Here is a 21211-nt window from a genome sequence, read left to right as displayed (position 1 = left end):
CAGGTGGATTTTATTCATTTTGTATGTCCAGGATGACTTCCAGTGTGGGTGATGGATCTTGGGTGTGGGATTTCCAGCTCCAGAGTTGGAGGCTGAAAGCTGTGGAGATTACACGGAAGAATCCCACAGCATGATATGTGGGTTTCAAGCGTGTGTATGTCCGACACGGGTACCCACCACACCAGACCCCTCCCTGGAAGGCTGGAAGGCCACAGCCTTGTTCCCCTCTAATCCTGAACAGAGAGCCTATGTGGCTCAGGCTCCTCCCTCTCTGGCAGCGCAGGTAGCTATTCTTATAGGTAAGCATGAATAAACACCAGTGAGTAGAAAACCTGGGACTGGAAGAGTGGATCAGGGCAGAAGAGCACAGAAAAGAATCAAGAAAGTTGAGATCAAAAAGCAGGGCCTACAGAGGAAGAGGAAGGAGATGATGAGAATGGAGGAGGAGGGCAGACAGAAGGGGGTGTGTTCTTTCCCAGGAGGAGGAAGCTCTGTCGATTGTTGTCCCGGCATTTGCATTGGCAGTCACAGGGTGGCTTCCCTAGAAGCAAAGTCCCCAACCCTGAAACTGGGGAGCCAAGATTGCCCCTTGTGGGTTTCTCTTCCCTGATGTGCTCCACAGAAAGCCTGCTACTTTGAGGCACTGTAACCTCTCAGATCCTGGTTGTGACTGGAAAGCACAGTACGCTGGAAGCAAGCAGGAAACAGGCAGCCCTCAACCTGGCTACTTGTTAGCAACACTGAAAAGCCGTAGAGCCACAGTGCTAGAGTGGCCCATCCACGGTGGACCCCCGAGTAAGTCTGGAGGTGACACAAGGACCTGCACTTTTGAGAGATACTCAGACACCTCTGCCGACTGCTGCGTTGGGGGGGTGTGCACTGTTACTCTGCTTACTTGGCAAGCAGCCGCTAAAGATGTTGACCTCCTTTTCTCCCCTCTCCCCATTGCCTCCACAGATTATGGCACCATTAAGAAAGTCCGGGCACCCCTGAATCAGACCTCAAGCAGCTGCTTGTTGGAAGAGATTGAGCTCTTCCCAGAGAGGAGGGCGGAGCCCATCCGGAGCCTGCAGATCCTGCACAGCCAGAGCGTCCTGTTTGTGGGTCTGCGGGAGCACGTGGTCAAGATCCCCCTGAAGCGGTGTCAGTTCTTCCAAACGCGAAGGTAGGCTGGTGTGCAGCGTTGGTGACTTAGACACCAGAGGGTCAGCACAGAAGCAAAGCCTTTCCATCTCCCTGGGGTGCACTGGGCCCAGGACCGTGATACTCCTGTACCTCCTGCACCCCAATCAGATTGACTGATAAGCTGCCTGATGTCCAGAGAGGGTGTCATAGGCATTGTGATATCTGTGAGCAGGTATTGGGGTGAAAATAAGTGATTTACTGTACTGTGACATTCAGTGATGGTGCTAATGTTTATTATTAGTCTAATCTGTGTTTATATTTTATGTAATAGAAACAAACACACAAACACATCCACACACACACACACGCAGTCCAGAAAGATTATCAGCATGAGTGCACCCCTGGGTGCAGGCCTTTCTTCAGATGACACCAAGAGGAAGAACCAAAGTGGAAGCCGTGATCTCTTCCTGGAGAGTTGCACAGGGTGCTGCCCTGGGGACTTCCTTCCTTGGCTGCTGTCTCCCTCATGAGACCTGAATCTTTCAGGCTGCAGGAGGAAAGGATGTCTCCCACGGGCTCAGGGCACCCAAGTGCCATGCTCCCTCACCCACCAGCAGGGCTTTCTTCTCATTTTCCATGTATATTACTCTTGACCATGGAGAACTTTAGACTTTAATGCGGAAAATGAGGCCTAGGTACCTAAGAAGTGGGACAGGGCTGTACGTAGGAAAAACATGATTGTTATCTTAATGCTTGCAATTTCATGACAAAAGATGCCCTTGGGGAAATCATAGCTCCAGGGTTCTTGGGGACCATTGCTCTTGTGAAGTTCCATCCCCCAAAGCAGTACAAAACTGCAGATTTGGTGCAGAAATGGTCCTTGCTTACCATTGGAAAACGCTACTGAATACAGACTATTTTTCTACACAAGGCACATGGGGGAAGTAGCTTAGGGAACTAGAGGCTAAGATTCATGGTAGAGACCTGTCTTTGCTATTTCTTGATTCTATTTTCTTAAGTATTTTATTCTATTTTATTTTTTCTTTTGAGGTACCAGGGATTGAACTCAGGGCCTTGCGCTTGCCAGACAAGTGCTTATTCTACTGAGCTATCTCCCCGGCCCTTCTAAAGTATTTTAGATTTCCTATTCTCTCCTAACAATGCAAATTGGTGTAAAATGAAATGAGGAAAGATGTAATGTATAAAATCAAAAGCTTTCTGTGAAGGAGTATTCTTACATAGCAGGAAGGTTTTATCTATAGTTGTTATAGTATTACTTTCAAGACCATTTAGAAAATGAAATCTAACATACAGAGCCACCTCTGGCATCAGAGGATTGAAGAGTACTGTCAGGATTCTCTCTGGATTATAATGCTTTGGGGTCATGGATAAGATAGTTGTGTTTATGCACAACCATTTGTTCTGCATATAGCCAGTGGTTGTTGGAAATGTGTTCTGATTTAAGTTCCCTGTGGAATAAGCCAAGATCAAGGATGATGCTTCATAGCTGTTGGTGGTTCTGTCAGTGACAGGAGGCTTACTGCCCAGACACCAGCCTTGTCACACACGAACCTGGCTAGAAGGCCACCAGTCTCCAAGTGCGCTCAGTGACCTCCAGGTCTAATTATGAATTTGGGGAGTGGGGCTGACTCAGGATGAGGCTCAGAAGACACAGGTCTGAGCTGTCCCTAGGATGATTCTGTGCCCAGAACGGGGATGTGTGGCTTGCAAGGCATGGAGCCACTCACTCTTCCTTTTCAGATGGCTTTGCTCCTTCATCTGGGAAAGGACTTAGTTCCCATGGGAGGTCATAAAGGTGGCTGGATGTCACTGATCTCCCACCACTACATTTCAAGCCAGTCCTGAATCCACAGGGGTCCGAGCCACCAGCCACAGAGGCCAGGGAGACATTCATGGGTCTCCTGTTTCTTCCCAGGAGTGTGGGGCCATTTAACGGTCTCCATCTGACTCCTGTAGGAGCGGAGTTTGCCATTTCATTCTAGAGCAGGGTCGCCCTCCTGGCGACTGTAGACTTATTCAGGGCCAGAGATGGTGACTCCAGTGTGGACCCGCAGACTGCCTCCGTGTGCCTGCTGAGTGCTTGGGCTCCTGAGTGGGTCCTGATGTTCCCCTGGGAATGGAATCGCCCTGGGCCTCTTCCCAAATGTTCCTTCACTATGCGCCCCCTACAGGCAAACAAGAAAACTTCTCAGGTCGCACTCACGAGACAAGGAAAGCTGTTGCTCAGACACTTTATGTCTATGCCGGCAGGTAGCTTTGTTCCTTTTACTACTCAAGGAGGAAAATGGAAGCTTTTTGTAAAAAGTAAAAGTAATTCTAACTTTCCAAAAGTATTCTAACACAGTACACTGAATACCAATAAAAAAAAAGTTGAGTAACAATTGCATGCTAATGTCTTTGCAAAGTACTTTCCATAGTAGGATATTGGAAAATATTTTGGTATTGTAAAATACATTTTATTTTTATCTTTTCTGTATTTTAGGGAAGGGTCTACAGGGTGTTCAGGTTCTCACTACTAGATCGTAGTTATCCGCCTGTTGACAGCCTCCCAAGAGCTGGGATTACAAGTTTGCGCCACCACACCCAGTCTCAGTTGCCATCTCAGCATACCCTGGGGGTAGGGCCGGCATGGCAGGCCTGAAGATGGAACCCTCGGCCCCTGCATCTGCTTGCAGGTGCTTTAATTTGCTGAGCTATCTGGTCAGCCCTCACAAAATACATTTTATAAATAAATACTTGAAGTATTTAAAAAGAGAAATTAAGCTTGACTCAATGATCAGTGTCCTCAAATGTAAATATATTCACTGGAGGATCATCTGGTCTTTCAAAACCTTATTCACAGATTTCATTTTGTTGCATGTCTGTTTTTCAAAGGCAATGTCCAGTGGTGTCTGCTGAACATTCGTCAGTGGTCATGAGTCATGCACTTTGCAAATTTCTCTTATCTCGGTGGCCCAGCTCTAGGTACTATCAGCATTTTCCTTAGTGATCACAGCCGTGCTCACAGTGCAGGAGTATGTCACCACATTATCTGGATGACAAGCTGACAGCGCAGAGCCTTGGTGTCCTGCCCAAGGTCATGGGGCTCCTGCAGTGAGCGACCTTGGCCAGAGCTGGTCTGGCTGGTCCAAGGCTCATCCTGTTTGTCTGGCTTGCTCTCTGCCCTGGTGCAGTGAGGACAGTAACCAGGTTTCATGGAGGGCTTGAGCCCTTAGGGTCAGAAAAATCAGAACTCAGCTGTGCAAGGTTTTCCCCACCATGCTTTTGTGCTTGGGATCAGGCGGATCAAAGAAATGTGAAGCACGCTTGGGGCTGTGTTTTACCTAAGGCTCCTAAGGCATACATCTCCACTCCCACTCATTCTGGGCGGGATCCTGCTCCTTGGGGGGAAGGCGCTGACAAAAGCTCCTCCAGCCTCGTCCACAGTTGGTATGCAATGTGATTCAAAACATGCACTTCCTCTAGGAAGGTCATCTTAATAGAATAATATTTTAAAATGTGTATTTCAGTCAAGTTTGATGATGAAGTTGAATGGAAAACGCTTGTTTTAATGTTAGCCTTTTGGGCCACTTAATAAGTAGCATGAGAAAACGACATGAGGGAAAGCCAGCTCCCAGGAGTGGACACTTACTCTGGAGATGGAATGCAGAAGGAGCATCATGAACCACCAGCTTCCTTTCTCATGCAGGAACTGTCTGACCGCACGCAAGTTTCATGAAATGCATTAGTTCAGTAATTATTTATTTATTTGGTACATGGTCTCACTATGCAGCTCAGACTCATAGTGGTCCTCCTGTCTCAGCCTCACCAGTGCTGGGTTCTGGAGCTGGCAGAGTGTGCCTGGGGTTCCAGAGTGTGCCATGCGGTACCAGGGATTGAACCTGGGTCCTTGTGCTTGCCAGCCAGGTGCTTAGACCGCCAAGCTATCTCCCCCGCCCCAAGTTTAGCTCTTGAGTACCGTATGAAGAAGACGTGAAAGCTGACCCCTGAAGACCTCATTCATCAGTACCTGACTCATGGGGGAGGGGAACCTCTGCAGCAGCAGCAGCAGCATGTGGTCAGAGAGTGGGAAAAGGTCACTGCAGGGAGACACAGTGGAAAAGCCAGAACTGTTGGTGACTTAGTTTTCACTTGCCAAGACAGGCTGTCTGGGCTGCCTCTCCAGCTTCCCATTTCACGGAATTAGAAAACAAAGACCAGCCTCAGGACTTGGGTTTCCATGGTCATGTCTAGAAATCTGCCTGCTATTTCCCTTTGAGGAGACATGGCAACCTTCCTAGTACTGTGAGGCTCATAGCTCTGCACATGTTGGGAAAGGAATGGGAGGGCTTGAGACACAGACTGCACCGGGATGGTGCACTGACTCAGAGACCTTTGTCTGCAGGGGGAAGGAAATCCTTGCATCCTACCAGGTTGAAGTCCTCTGCTGCCAGGTCTCAGCTCTGTCCTGCAGCGTGACCCTGAATGGGGGAGGCTGTGGCTCAAGCGACGCCGAGAGTTGCGCAGCAGGGAAGCTATGGTCTGCCTTGTAGTCAGTTTGTTTCTTGCACAGACAGCCAAATAAAAGAGGAAAAGATATCAATGACCACATTTCTTGTCCCAGTGAGACATAAGCAATCAAGTGACCGTGCAGCAGAGGGAACAATGCACTCTGTGCTCAGGAGGGGACCCCACACAGCTGAGCAGTTGGAGAGCCTGCGGCCTCAGTGAGCTGCTTGGAGGCAGGAAACTTGTACCATCTGGGAACCCAGAGGTAACAGGAGCCTGACTTATGGCAGTCCCTCCAGGCATGCAGGCAGTTGAGTGGTTTGTGAGCCGTTGGCAGCCTTGGGTATCTGCCCATGTCCAGGATCTGGAGGGCCGTGCAGGAGTCTGCTAAGGCTTACTGTGGGAGCTGCACTTAGCCTTGTGGTCTTAAGTGACCAGCGGGGTGTGGCTCATGCCAGGCACTGACTCCTAAATTAGATCATTATCTTATGCCCTTTTGAATGCATGGATTCGCATTACCTGTGTGTCATTACACAGAAGATTTACTCTTGATTTTTGTGATATCACTTAAACTGTGTACATTCACTCACTTTTTTTTTTTTTAATTTTTCATTTGCCACCACAATTTATGACCTAAAATAAAGGCTGTCAGGTGGTAGAGTTAAGGGCTTTGTAAGTGAAGAGCTTATCTGAACCAGAGAGAGAATCCACAAGGAGTAATTGTTCATAAAGGGAAAGATGGAGTCTGGGTCCCAGCAGGCAGTCCCAAGTCAGCTGAAGGATCCGTGGGCTGGAAGCCTGGACCAGCGCTGAGCTCTCAGATTCCTCTGGGCCTCAGCATGGCAAACCACTTAAGATTGCTAGGCAGATAGTTGCGGAATTACAAACGAACACTCAGCTCAGTCCTCCGCTATTTTACTTGTGATTTGAAAATAAAGCTGAGATTCTATGCAAGAGTAAAGCTCTTTTTTACTGAAATGTGTAATGATATATAACTTGAAGACTCTTGAGAGGTTGGGGAGATAGCTCAGTGGAATAAGTGCTTGCCTGGCAAGCTCAAGGTCCTAAGTTCAATCCCTGGTACAAAGAAAAAAGAAAGAAAAAGAAAAAGAAAGATGAAAGCTCTTGGGATTTAGGTGCTTATTGTATTTCATTTCACTTTCAAAGGTAATTAGAAAACAAAACTAAAAACAGGAAAAAACATAGTCCATGTAGAAAATTGGAGGACCTCACCCTTCCTACTACGCTTGATGAAATTTAAGGGAAAGATCTGCTATTAGGGGAAGAAGTTGGCTCTGTTGACCTGAATTGTGTCTGGTCACTCCTCATTCATTAATCTATAGTAGTGCCATTTAGTTAAAGCAATTAACTCTTCATTAAGGGAGTTAGCATAGAGTTAGGTAACTGCAGGATATTTATTACTTTGAAGGGCAAAGTTTTAAAGGTGGGGTTAATAGACTGGCATCTCTGTTAATTAAATGTTCTCTAAAAGTAGCATCTGCCTATAAGAAAATCAGAAGGTATAGAGCGATCATGCAGTATGCCCACCGGGCCCCAGCAAGACAGCTTCATCCGTGTAGTCCTGAATCACACCGACATCCAGCAGATCACTGACGTGGTGTTTACAAAGCAGAATTTTTCCTTCCAGTTGAATTTGTTATTCTCCAATGCTCAGTGTCTTGGATTTTTGTCTAAGCCACCAAAGCATGTATTTCCCTTGGTGAATTCGTTGCTAGTGTTTCTGTGGAATTTAACATGTGCCAGACACAAAGCTGGGGCCCTGAGTACATAGCGGATGAGACGTCCCTGCCCCTGCCCTCGTGAGACTGGGAGTCTAATGAGAAATGCTGTCCTAAGTAAAAGTGCCTGACTGCATTGCAAAATAAGCCCAACGGCCCTGGATTTACCCAGACGGGTGCATCGTTAGGTTGTGGTCCCGGAGCGCACTCAGACCTGATCGCCCCACCACCGCCCTGTCCAGAGGTTTCTAAAGCTGAGTCTGAAGCCTTACTAGGGTTCTAGGCCCCAGCTGACAATCCTGAGAGAATTTGTCTCCAGGCTGCGACACATACTCAAAGGATTCGTTATTGAGTGGGTTATTCCAAAGCCACTAAATGATAACGGGGGGAACACTTGTGTATGATATAGCAGAAACGGACAAGAGCAAGGCAGCCTCATGTGCACACTATTAGTGTAACTTCTCAAAAAACAGGTAGAAGGAAAGACTGAGGGTGCTCATACCAACACACGGATTGCAGTTGTGAGGAACCTGCTCTAAGGGGAGCTCCAAGTCAGCTGGGGCTGCGATCTAGTGTCAAGAGGTGACATTGCCTGGCCCTTGGCAGAGTGAGAAGGAACATCTTGGCATGTGCCCCAAGGCAGAACAAGAACATGTACAACTAGAAAATTAAGAAACATACAGCATCTTATGATTTGTTTTGTTATACTCTAGGGGAGACATTGATTTTTGAAGTCTGAAGCTTATACACTTTGAGAGGAATCTCACTGAAGAACAAAAAATTAAGTTATAAATGAGATTCCCAGGACTTGGGAGATAGGTCAGTGGACTAAGCATCTGCCTAGGCAAGCACAGTCACCGGGGCTCCATCCCCAACAACACATGCCATTTCAGCCCTACCCCCAGGCGTGCTGAGCCAGCCACTGAGACCGGCTGTGGTGGAACATGCCTGTAATCACAGTTCTGGGGAGGCTGAAAACAGGAGGATCACTATGAGTCTGATCTGTGTAGTGAGACCCTGTAGACACTGTACTAAATACATAAATTTAAAAAGAAAAAATAATAATAAGTGGGAACTTGTTGGAAACAATTGCAGAGTCCTAAAGCCTTCACGAGATGAAGAAGTTTAAGCTTCCTCTTTCACGGCAAATCCATCTCACAATGATATAAATATACATTTTGGTCCAGGCAGACAATAAAAGCAAATGTTTGAAGACCATCATGTACAAATACATTGGGCTCCCTGTGCCGTCCACAGTGCCCGGTCTCTTCACACACTTCTGGATTTTGGGTAGATCTTCTTCTTTTGTCAAATATCTTAGTGTCCACATGTTGTTATTATAAGGGATAGATTTCTAAGAGCATGAAAGTACACTAAAAATATTCCACATATCACAACGCCTCCTCCAGGCTGACCATTTTCCTTTGTGCTACAACAGCCATCCAACAGGTTTAGGTTCCACATTCTGCTTATTTTTTAATAAGGTTAGGGGTTGGCACTGGGCCTGCCTGACAAGCACAAGGTCCTGAGTTTGAGTCCTGGTTAACAAAAAAAAAAAAGAAAGTAAGTTTATAATAACCCCTAAAGGGCAATCTGTGTTCTATACAGTCAGTTGAATAAAATTCAAAAATTGTATAATTATCAACATTTTATACTTTTATATTTCATATAGCTTAAAGAACTCACATGAAAATGCTTTGTTATTGAGTATCTACTCCTCAGACCTCTTACTTTTGAGCTTCCAAGATCAGAGCTGTATAAACTACCCCGTGGGAAAGCTTGGGCCACAGCGCTTTTACAGGCTCTAAGCCCCTGTCCCTCAGTTATTTAAAGCAAGAGCCTAGGAGCTTTCCAAGGTTTCCTTTGCTGCATAATCCAAAAGAATAATGAACATTAAGGAAATGGTCCTTCCTGTGTGTCTGCCAAACATCATGCATAAGGAGAGAGCTTGAGCTTTGGGATTAACCTAATCCATAATTTGGTTTAAGTTAGATACTCATTGTAGTTACTTTTGCGTTGCTGAGACAGAGCACACAACACTTAGAGCAGGAGAGTTCTAGTTGACTCCTATTCTTCAGAGGATTCTGTCCATGCTTCGTTGGTTCCAAGGCATAAATGGTACGGCACAAAAGTTTGCTAGACAAGTGTGGGTCACCCCATGGCAGAAAGGAAGCAGAGAGTGAAGGACAGAGCTGGGGGCCAGAGTGTGCCCTTCAAGGTCACATCCCTTCAAGCAGCTTCTAACCAGTCCCTGCCTCCTAGCATCCTGCTCAGCCAATCCCCTGGTGAGGGCAGCACCCCATGACCCAATCACATTCCAAGCACAGGAGACTTGGGGAGGCCGTTTTAGCTCTTGCCTGTCCTACTCACATTCTCTGGATTTCTTTCTGAAGGCATATGGTCTATGGGAGCGCGGTACCAGAGCAAAGACTCCAGGCTATGTAACAGGTCAGCACAGGATAGTTCCTTTCCTCTTCTGCTTGACTTGTCTGTTTTGGGGCTAGAGCTGCCTGTGAGTGGCCCTCCTCAGTCTCTTTTATTCTGTCAAGGATTGCATTTAAATTTTTCTTCTGTCCCAGACATGAATCATAATCAAACATAAAACCTGAATTAAAATCTAAAATCAAACAAAATCAAATAGGACAGAAGACATTAAAAGAAAGATAAGGGAAATTGCTCCTTTACATGAGTGAAGTCTGCCCTCCTTACCAGTTGTGCCTCACATTACCTCTGGACCCAAGTGACAGCATGTCACCCTGGCAATGACCTTTAATGACCTTGAAGCTGTTCAAGAAGGGCTGGGCCTGTCAGCCCAGGTTCTGCTCTGTGCATTGCAGGCTCAGCCTCTCCAGCTTAGGGAGCGAGAACACAGGACCGAAGCCTAAGCTATTCCCTAAAGAAGGGACCAGTGGTGCTTTTTTCTTTTCCTTCTCAGACACATGGATATGGCTTTTTCAGGTCCTCCCCCATGAGGATCACTTCCCGTCTCTGAGCTGTAAGACCACTTACTGGGCGCTGATACCCTCGGGTTCCCCTTTGCCCTGTATTTGATCCTCGAGTGCTCTGTAGGCCGTAGCTTGGGCAGCCTTCCTGGGAGACGCGCATCTTGGCGCTGACTTGGCCATTTGAGAAACATTGTATTTGCTTCAGAGAGAAGCTGATGGTGACTGGGCCCCATGGGCAGGCAGAGCTGAGCAGCAGCTGAGCAGCGCAGGGTGAAACAAGCGGTCAGCAGTGCACAGGAAGACAGAAGCCGGAGAAGCCGCCCTGCTTGCTGAGTTCCACCGAGCAATTTTGGTTCGCTTATTTCAAAGGGCATGCACTTTTTTCAGTATTTCTTTTGACTTACCAGCTTTTCCAAAACTATTCACTATGAAATTTATACCAATTTGTATGTGCTTAATTTTTTTTAAAAACATGTGTTAGGGCCAAGAAGATAGCTTGGTTGTCTAAGTGCCTGGCTGGCAGGCGCAAGGACCTAGGTTCAATCCCTGGTACCGTATGCCGTGCCAGCCTGCACTGAGCCAGCCACCAAGACAGGACAGCAGGCGTACACCTGTAATCCCAGTGCTGGGGACGCTGAGACAGGAGAATCACTACACGTCCGAGCTGCACTGAGAGACCCTACACCAAACAAACAGATAAAGGATTTTTTTAAATGTGTTAATTATACATGTTAATGGAATGCAGCGTGCCTCAAGCGTACACACCTACAGCTTGGACTGATCAAATCCAGACTCCCTAGACCCTCTCAGCCTCTAGTAATCACTGTTCATATTCAAGTTGACTGACTTTGTTTTTTAACTTTCCCTTTTACAAAAGAACGCTAATCCTTATCTTTCTGTGTCTGGCTTATTTCACTTAATATAAGGTGTCTTAGTTTGATTTATTTTGCTGCAAACATAGGATTTCACTCTTGAAACTGAATACCATACCTTCATCTTGGTGGATGACACTTTCTTTATTCTGTCCTTGATGGGCACCAGGTTGAGTTTTATATTAACAACTGGAGAGTGCTGCAGCGAGTATGGGCCAGCTCTATGTCCTTGGGACCCACGTGTCCCTTCCTTTGTATCTATATGCAAAAGTGGGAAAGCTGCCACGCAGGCCCCGCCCCCGTGCACAGGGAGCCACCAAGTCCGGACTTGCTGGTGCAAGCCTGTAATCCCAGCTCTGGGGAGGCTGAAAACAGGAGGATCACTATGAGTCTGAGCTGCGTAGTGAGACCCTGCACAAAATACTTTAAAAAAAGAAAAAGAAAACTGAAAGTCAGACAGCTGCATCATATGGGGAATTTATTTTTAACTGATACTTTTCAGGAAAATTCAAGAGTTGTATCCACTTGTTCAGATTTTAGCTAGAACTGTTTGGCGTACTATTGACACATAAATTATTTAAATTTAACATTAAAAGTTTAGGATAAAATATCTGACACTGGGGCCGGGGAGAGGGCTCAGTGGAATAAGCGCTTCCCTGGCAAGCACAAGGGTCTGAGTTCAATCCCCAGTTCCGCAAAAAAAAAGAAAAAAAGAAAAAAAAAAATCTGACATAAGGATCTCAGTGGCTTGCCTGCTGGCACTGGGGCTCTAGCGCCCTCGGTGAGGCAGCGGGGTCACGGCACAGGTGTGAAGTGGAGCAAACCTCAGCTCAGTGCCGTGAGGAAGCAGAGAGAGAGGAGAGCGTATGCTGGTGGGCTTCTTCCTTCAGATTTTTTCCCACCCAAGCCTCTAAATTGCTGAATAAGACACCCCACATTCGGAGCTGGTCTCCACTTGCGGCTTACTGCCCTCCCCACAGTGCCTGAAAGCAGGCTTAGAGAAGGCAGAATCTGCACATTTCCTCGATGTCGCTCACTCCAGTCAGTCAGCTAACCATCACAGTCCATGACTGGTATTCATTTCGTTCACAAAATTCATTTAGTAATCACAGAATATGGAATGAATCGTTATGACATGGATTAGCAGCACATGCAGAATGAGGAGAGCCGTATTTTTGCTAGTACTTATACCTTTATTTATTCGGAGAGTAACCTAACTTAAAAATGCTGCTGCAGTTAGGGTCATACCTTGGTCGTTCTTGGGAACTGTAAATTAAATTTCGACTTCCTTCACTGGCACTTCCTGTGCATCACAGCCAGCTTTGCTTGCTGAAGCAAAACCCCAGTCTTTTGTTCCACTCTTTTAAAGCCTAAGGAAACCGCAGCCTGGTCACGGCACTTGTGTTGCCTCTAATCCTGCTATGTGCGTGCGACCCCACGCCGTCCCTCAGGGCTGTCCTGGCCAGCAGCGCTCTTCTGACGCCGCCGATCCCCACCGTCCTGTCGGCCGCCTCCAAGAGCAGCAGCGCCTCAGCTTCTTGCAGAGGCGGAACTCGCTGGCGTGCACTGAGGGGTTCTTTTCTCTCGCTGGACTGCGAGGACATCTGTGTTCCTTATGTCTTCCGCCGATGGCACTTTGCCTTCTATATGCAAGCGGTCAGATCTCATTATTAGCTGATCCAACCTGAATACTGTAACTGAAATACTCAGCATAGCTTAATGAAATTCCCCGCTGTGTCTCACTTTGCTTTATTCATAGATTTAATAATTGCGCTACCAGTTGTTTTTAAGCTCCCTAGAAATTCATAGCGTATAATAACATATAATAACCTATTAGGGATAGTTGAAATAGCTGCATCTATCCTTGTCCTCCACAAATCTTTTTTCTTATTAATTGCATGACATATGACCCTCCATACAGCTGTAGGAGCTAGACATTATCCCACTTTTGCAGAACAAAAAACCCTTTTGTCATTCATCACTTCTTCCTTGTTTGACGGAGCAAGAGCAGACGTTTCAAGCTCTATCTGTTTGGGTGCCATTGTTCCCTGCTCCTTGTCCTGTTTGGCTCTAAACTTGATTTTAAAAGTGAGTGTGAGCTAAATGCTTTGTATTTGAAGAACCCCTTCTAGCCACAATCCAGAAAACAAAAGTAAATACAGGGATCACGCGTGCCACAACCACTTCACCATACCTATGTCTCTGTGATTCTTAGGACTCTGTTTGTCACATTTTAAACTCAACATAACTTTTCCCTTTTTGGCTTCTCTCAAATCTATTTCTCTCTTTAAGATTGTTTTTCCCTCTGGCCCTAATGAACCTTTTCTGGCCCTAATGAGGCCCCTATTTCTGGCCTTAATGAGCCCCTTGTTTCTGGCCCTAATGAGCCCCCCATTTCTGGCCCTAATGAGCCCCCTGTTTCTGGCCCTAATGAGCCTGTTTTATACTTGGTGTACCAGTACCAGCGCATGCTTGTGCTCAACACTGGCTCTAACTGATTCACTTCCCTCCCTTATGCGCACTCTTTGGAAGCATTCCTGAGGCCCACACTTATCTCATGCTGAGTCTTGGGCACCAAATGTAAGGATCCCTTGATCTCTCAGTGTGGTCCTAGGTACCCTGGGAGAAACCCTGGCAGGAATGAGGAAAAGATCAAGAGGAAAAGAGCAGAGTCAGGTGAAGGCCCATCTGCCTAGTTAAAGAGATTGTTGTAGGCAGCTCAATTAGATAGAAATGTTATAGGAAGTCAGACAGGGTCAAGCCCTCGAGGAGACAATATGGAAGACAAGGTGACTTTGCAACTTTGAAAGAGAAAGACACTCCTGTTATGGGCCAGATCTCAGGACAAAAGAGTCAGCCATGTCTATTTCTCTCCTTGATTCCAGTTGAAAAGTCACACCCTATGTACCACCTTCCCCAGCCCCAATCCCTCTGTGTATGGAGATGCTGCAGGCTTCACAGCCCTCTGGGGTTGTTGTGTGTGGCTGGCCGTCGATATTTATGAGCACAATTGTTTAATGTTCGTGTCCTTACTGACTGTCAGGTCCTTAGAGCTCAGTCACTCTTGCTTGTCTTGGCCCAGCCAGCATTCATATGCATGTGGTGAGCGAGTATGAATTGAACCCTTAGAGAGCCCTATGATTACTGAATATCTTCTGTCAATACGGCAAAAATTCTTAATACATAAGAAGTAAATTGATACAGAAACAGTGTGACATTAATAAAGCAGGTAAATGGATTTCTACTTAGGCGATCTAATAAGTACAGGCACAATGCTCAGCGGCACAACCCCAGATTTCCCTATAGGTATGGAAATCTGAAACTAACAGATGACATAGCTGCAAATTTTTAAATGTAGAGAAAAAGATTAAGGATCTATTAAAGTCACTGTCATGTTAAAAGGGAAGTAGAAGTTTAGCCAGGGTACTTCTAAATCTCAGTAGGAAGAAACCCTCCCAATAGCCTGATTTTAAAATGGCTAGTAGACCTAAATAGATATTTCTTAAAACCAGACTTACAAATGGCTTTAATGGTTTGGGAAAGCCAAATCAGAGCCACAGTGAGGTGTCCCCTCACCCCAGTAAGGATGGCTGCTAGCAAGATGGCTGAAGCTAACAAGGATTGACAAAGATGTGGAAAAAAGAGAAGCATTTGGGAGTGGAGATGAGAATGTCATTAGTACATGCATGCTAGAAAATACTATGCAAGCTTCTCAGAAATTAGGAATGGAAATACTGTATGATGTGCCAATCTCACTATTCTATTGTATGTTCAAAGAGCATTTTCAAGAGCCATCTCCACGCCTGTATTTATTGTAGCACTATTCACAGTAGCAAAGGAATGGAAACTACCTGTGGCTATCAACTAATGAATGGATTCAAAATGTGGAGCAGCAGAAAGTGAGCTCCATCACTTCCATGTGTAGGAATTTGAATGAAACTGGAAAGTATTATGTTAAGTGAAATAAATCAGATCCAGAACAATAAAAACTACAAAATCTCACTTTCTGTAGAATCTAAAATGTTGCAGGCATAGAAACTGAGAGTAGAATGTTGATCACCAGAGGTGTGGGCTAGTGGAGAGGAAGCAGGGAGAGGGAAAGGTTGAACAGGCACCAAGTTAGAGTTACATAACCCTAAATTACAGCTGGCAAGACATTCTGGTGTGCTAGATAGCACTAATGAGGCCTACACCTCAAACCGCTGGCAGCACTGTGTCTGGTGATACACATCCTTAATGCTGGCTACTTAGAGGGCAAGACTGGGAGAATCCTGAGTTTATGGCCATCCAGGTACCATTAGCAAGATCTTGTCTCAAAATAATTGTGTTTTTAGACCTGGAGATATAGCTCAGTATGAAGGCCCTGGACTCAATCTTCAGCAACACAAAAAGCCTCCAAGCAAACATTGTACAAATCTTTACTCTAAACAAATGATAAGTGTTGGAGAAGACAGTTATGTGTAACCTGCTTGAGCTGTTAACACATTCCAAACATCACTTTGCTTCCTTAACTGTGTACGATGTCCATGTCTTTATGCACCACTTAAAAATTAATTCAAATTACATTTAAAAATAGTAGCCTCGAGACTGGCGTGGTAGGGGCGAGCCTATAATCCCAGTGCTTGGGAGGCTGAAAACAGGAGAATCACTACGAGTTCAATCTACATAGTGAGACCCTGTAGACCCTGTACTAAATACATAAAAATAAATAAGTAAATAAATAAATAAATGTAGCAGACTTTTAGAGTTTAAGGCCTGCCTCTAAATATATTTTAATCTGTAGCATACTCTCAGTGGATATATTTTCAACATTAAACCCGTGGATTCTGACCAACATCGCTCCTAAGAAGTCAGAAACTTTTAAATACCAAGGAAATATATTAAATGAGAAATGAAACTCTTATCAAATTAAAGGGAATCTTTATTGACCATTGCTAAATTATAATTCGGTATCTTCATAGGGTGCTTATAATGTTGTGCTATATGTATAGAATGAGGAATGAATGAATCAAGGTAAAAGTTTTATTGAAAATATGCCTCCCATAGAAAGGCCTTCTCAAAGTAGGACAAAGAAAAGCTATATTCATGATAGCCGCATTCCTCAGCAAGTCATGATTCTCCACGTGGCCAACTTAAAAGGTTCAACTTCCACAGATAGTATCCTGTGACAACTGACTTTTCTTAAAGTATAATTTATATTAAATGTGGAGATCATCAAGACTTTGCCCACGATGTGAGGATTTTTAACATGATAAAATTATATTCTTGCGTACATAGAGTTTTTCTGGAAGAGGCATTTGTGTTTGGATAGAAATTATAATATTTAAGGGGTAAGTGGAATGCTGACAGTTTGCAATTCCATCGGTATTATAGGAAGAAGCTGTTATGACAGACAGATTTTCATTTATAGCAGCTTAACGTCATTTCCTCAAATACAATGGATTTGTTTTAGGTCTCCAGGGTCATTCAGGGGGAGGCCCATAGTAAAGGGGAAGTCTGGAATGTTCCCTTTTGGAGTTTAATTTTTCCTAGGGGTCATGTTGCTTTAATCAGAACCATAAAAGGGAATTTAGACTTTTGGAATGATTCTCTAAGTAATTTCACAGTATATACAACCAGTATGAAGAAAGCGCCACGCATAGAGCAATCCGCAAGGTGTGCTGTGTGGCCATTCTGCCCGTAAGGAGCCACTCTCTGGTGTCGCCTGAGAATAGCTACCTGATGTGTCAGGACCAGGACAGTCTGAGGTCCAGCCTCACCGTCACAGTCAGGCGGGGCTGCAGCTGGAAACACACCCGGGTCTCCCTTCCACCCAAGTATGTCTTTGCCTGGGTATTTTCCTGCACAAAAACATCCACCCATACAAAGATCCTAACTTGGGGAGAACCCTCTAGCCTAGCGATGGCAGAGGTTTTAGAGGCAAGTGCTCAGACTGCAGCCCAATGGCCACTTACTTATCATGAAATGCCAACAGTGCAATGAAACCTGAGTATAAAGTTTTAGATTAGAAATAACAGCTCGTATATTAACAACTTTTACCTTAAGAACAGAACACATTTTGTCATAAAATTTTACAAACATGGGTATATCAAACCCAAGTTTATTCTTTCAGATATTTCTATTGAATTATTGATTTTAATTTAATGAAAGTTATTATATTAAATGATGAGTGTTTAACCAGAACAGATAATATAAAAATACAATATTTCAGTTTTAATACTTATGAATTATGGTAAAGTATCAAAATTTTCAATACTGAGTGACTTCTTTGGGTACAAAGTCTAAAAAAAGGACAGAAATAAATTCTTATATGAACCACAGTGAAAATGCCAGTAGCACTCTACAAAATAAACTCTTTTAAGTATCACACCTAAGATAACCTTCACATGTGACACTAGCATGTTCAATGTGTATGTGTCATTTACACAGACAGCACATGTGTATGACTCTCCGGGTATTTTGTAGGACATATTTGACAGCTCATTATTCTTAGTATTTTTTCAGGACATTCTTATCATATGAGGCAATGTTTAGTGAACAGAAACATACAATGTCAATAAAATAAATTGCTATATTCTTAATACGCAGTGCATATTTAAAACACTCATCAATTTTTCACATTGGCTTTGTGTCTGCTTACGAAATCTAAGAGACCCCATCACAAATAAAACCCTGTGCGAACTACAGGGTAAGCACAAAAGTGTGCACAGCAACAATCTTTGCTTCACCTGTCACCCTCAAGGTGATCTTTCACCTAGGAAAACTATGTGGTGCAGGCACATATCTCTCTTATGCTGACAGCGTATTTGCTTAGCTCTTCTTTCCTAGTCATTCTTTGTCACCTCTGCTTTGTCAGGAGCTTCGTCCTATGTTGTATGATGTGCACTTAGCAGAGAAATAAGATGCGAATAAAATAAAATATCAAATGCGTAGTGAGTGCTTAGAACAGACATCAGCATTTTCACATCAGCTGTGTACTGGCTTCAAAACAATACCATAAGAAATAAAACCTATGTAAATAGTTCAGTAGATTAAAGCTCCTGCAAACAGGCACAGGGGCCAGGGGTTTGATCCCGGGCCTGCCATGCCGGCCCCATTCCCGGGGCACGTTGAGTCAGCAGTTGAGATTGGGAGTGGTGGTACGTGCCTGTAATCCCAGCTCTTGGGAGGCTGTAAACAGCAGACCACTATGAATCCAACCTAGTAGTGAGACCCTGACCACCCTGTAGACCCTTCCCTAAAAAAAAAAAAAAAAAAAAAAAAAGAAATAAAACCTATGTGTACTACAGTGAAAATACCAATAGAACCCTACAACAACTACAAAAATCTTTGCTTAAACTCTGATACCCATGGGAGACTTCATACATGAAAACTGCATGTCCCTACACAAGTATCCATTGCACCAAAAGCATTTGTATTTTATTTTCCTGTATTTTCTTGTAGGCTGCAGTTAATATCCCTTTGGTTTTCCTGTTGTCATAGTAGATCTCTGGGGTGCTTCACCTGCTTCTTCACCTGCCAGTTCGCCTGTGTGTTCTGCAAGATTTTGCACAGTTCTCTGGACAGAAACATTTCATTTTTCCAATGCTATGAATGGTCTCTTATCAGTTCCAGTCGCAGTCCTCTAAGACAGTGTCTCCCTAGTATTTTTCACTTATTATTTTATTTGTACAGTATGAAACTGTTTATGTCACATATACTTAGGACTGAGCAAATTGCAACCTTTGACAAATTCTTTGTGCTTCAAGTGACACCGTACTTGCTGCATAACTCATCAACAGCACCTATCCTGCCTTTGGGCTTGCTCTAGAAAGATTCCACGCAGGGTTTCATTTGGTCAAGGTTTCCCTAGCAATGCTTCCATCTTGGTATAGTGTTGACATCAGCAGTACCAGTTTGTTTTTCTTTGCCATACACAATGCTGATGTAAATCTTTCCGAAATTTGAAGATTGTAGTACGCTGTTCTCTGTTTTGAAATTGTAACGTTTCATTTAGAATTTCTGCCTTGTTTCTGAATACAGTTCTTTCCTGGTCAACTTGTGCACTGTTAGCCAATGTAATATCATTCAGAAACTGGTAAACTAAATGTCCAGTGTCACATCTGCAATTAATTTGGAAGATGGGAGCAACAAGTCTGCTCACGATATTATCTGGTTTATCTCTATATGAATAAGGATCTTATGGCTGTGTTTCATGATAAATTTCTAAATTGAAAGCATAAGTCTTTGCGTCTTCAAGGTAATACCTTTTTTTTTTGAGACAGGGTCTCCCTGTGCAGTTCAGTCTGGCTTTGAACTCACTGTTATCCTCCTGAATGAGCCTCCCAAGTGCTGGGGTTACAGGTGTGCACCACCACAGCTGGCTAGAGAATACATTTTTGTGCCATATTTGACTCATCACTTCTCCATCAGTCTTTTACATTCTTGTGATTACCATGAGTAATCCCTGCTGAGCACAGAAGGCCTGTGAATGCCATAATAAGTACAGTTTTAAACATGACTCCTGGTGCTTGCAGGGCATGTTCTTTGTATCTCAGCACTTGTCTAGTTCACAGCATCTTGAAGTGCTTCCTTTATTACACTTTCCAACGCTAACTGGAAATGCTGACATTCTGCCCAATGTGTTCCACCCATGCCAAGACCCTCACTATCTTTTTGGGCCCAGTTCTAACACTGGATCATTCCATTTGATTTTGTGACCATTTGCAATATTTCTTCTAGTCAGACATGTGTTGACATTGCTGATTTCTTCATCATCTAAATCAAGGAGGTCTGAATTCCCTGTATCTGTATCAGTTGATTCTTGCTCCGTTTCACTGTCAGGAATCTAGGCTCACGTGACCAAAGTCAAAGTTATCATCACCACCATCACTGTCCAGCGACACCACTCTCCTGTTACGAAAACAGGTATTTGGCTGTAGTAGATAACCTTCATCATTTAGGCATGAGAAATCTGATGATTCACTTTTCTTTCTTTCTTTTTCTTTTTGGCGGAACAGGGGATTAAACTCAGGCCTTTGTGCTTGCCAGGGAAGCACTTATTCCACTGAGCCATCTCCCCGGCCCTGATGATTCACTTTTGACCTCCTCCAAAACTTAAAACTTGGTTTTCCACGTGCCATTGCACTAAATTGACCTACTTCCAGAAAAATGAAGGCAATTTTTTTACGAAACAAATCCTAGAGTGGTGTGGGTCTATTACACCCCTGTGATTCTCCAGTAGGCCTACAGCAAATCTGGCAGGCAGGGCACAAAGTCAGTGACAGTTCTGGCTGGACACTTCTGCACAGGTGCACACTTCTCACCTGTCCACACACACAGGTTGCTTCCTGTGTCTCTCTGGAACAGGGATTGAGAAACACAGCCATCTACTGTTACACTAGCGTAAACATTTACGGTCAAGAAGAAGCGAATGTGTTTGTGGAGCCCCATAATATACTCCTCAAGAAAAGAAAAGAAAAGAAAAGAAAAGAAAAGAAAAGAAAAGAAAAGAAAAGCAATGAACATGTGTGCGATAGGTTTGCCACCACCATTCTAGCTTTCCCGTGCTTTATGGATTCCTGAACGTACTCTTCTTACAGTCTTCCACACTCATTGGTTATGATAGTTTATTTTCACGTCACAAACCGCTACAGAAAAGATGTTATTAAATCATCTGAGTATCTTGAAACTTGGAAGTTTTGATTATATTTATAAATAGAAAAGTAGATTAAATTTTATTAATTAATAAATTAATTAGCCATTAATTATATTTAAGTTATTGGTATGATCTCGAAACTTGAAAAACTAGAGAATCTTAAAATCTGATCATCACACTCTCTGCTGTAAACCTCTTTGTGAAATGTACGGTATCTGAATTTAAGAGAAAAGGGAATAAGAAACTATCCTTATATCCCTCGTCCTGATGTCATGTGTTTATCTGTGTAGGTGGAAATGTCAACTTTATTTATTTATTTATTTATTTTATTTTTTATTTATCTTTTATTTTTTGTCCCTAGTTGAGCCCACCCCGGGGGTGCCC

The 21211-nt window shown here is 44.1% G+C and overlaps 1 protein-coding gene across 3 annotated transcripts in view; it reads left to right on the top strand.

The window, feature by feature from the left end:
- Sema5a (semaphorin 5A) overlaps positions 1–21211 on the top strand; it is a 530837-nt gene that overhangs the window by 421602 nt on the left and 88024 nt on the right. For all 3 annotated transcript variants that reach the window (XM_023706626.1, XM_023706624.1, XM_004625196.2), the window contains one exon: positions 958–1165. In XM_023706626.1, the coding sequence (XP_023562394.1) occupies positions 958–1165 (208 nt within the window). The remainder of the gene's footprint in view (positions 1–957; positions 1166–21211) is intronic.

This window comes from Octodon degus, unplaced genomic scaffold, assembly GCF_000260255.1.
Source record: "Octodon degus isolate 3935 unplaced genomic scaffold, OctDeg1.0 scaffold00008, whole genome shotgun sequence".
Taxonomy (NCBI): domain Eukaryota; kingdom Metazoa; phylum Chordata; class Mammalia; order Rodentia; family Octodontidae; genus Octodon; species Octodon degus.
Note: the sequence above shows the minus strand (reverse complement) of the source record. Positions and strands in the feature narration are given on the sequence as shown.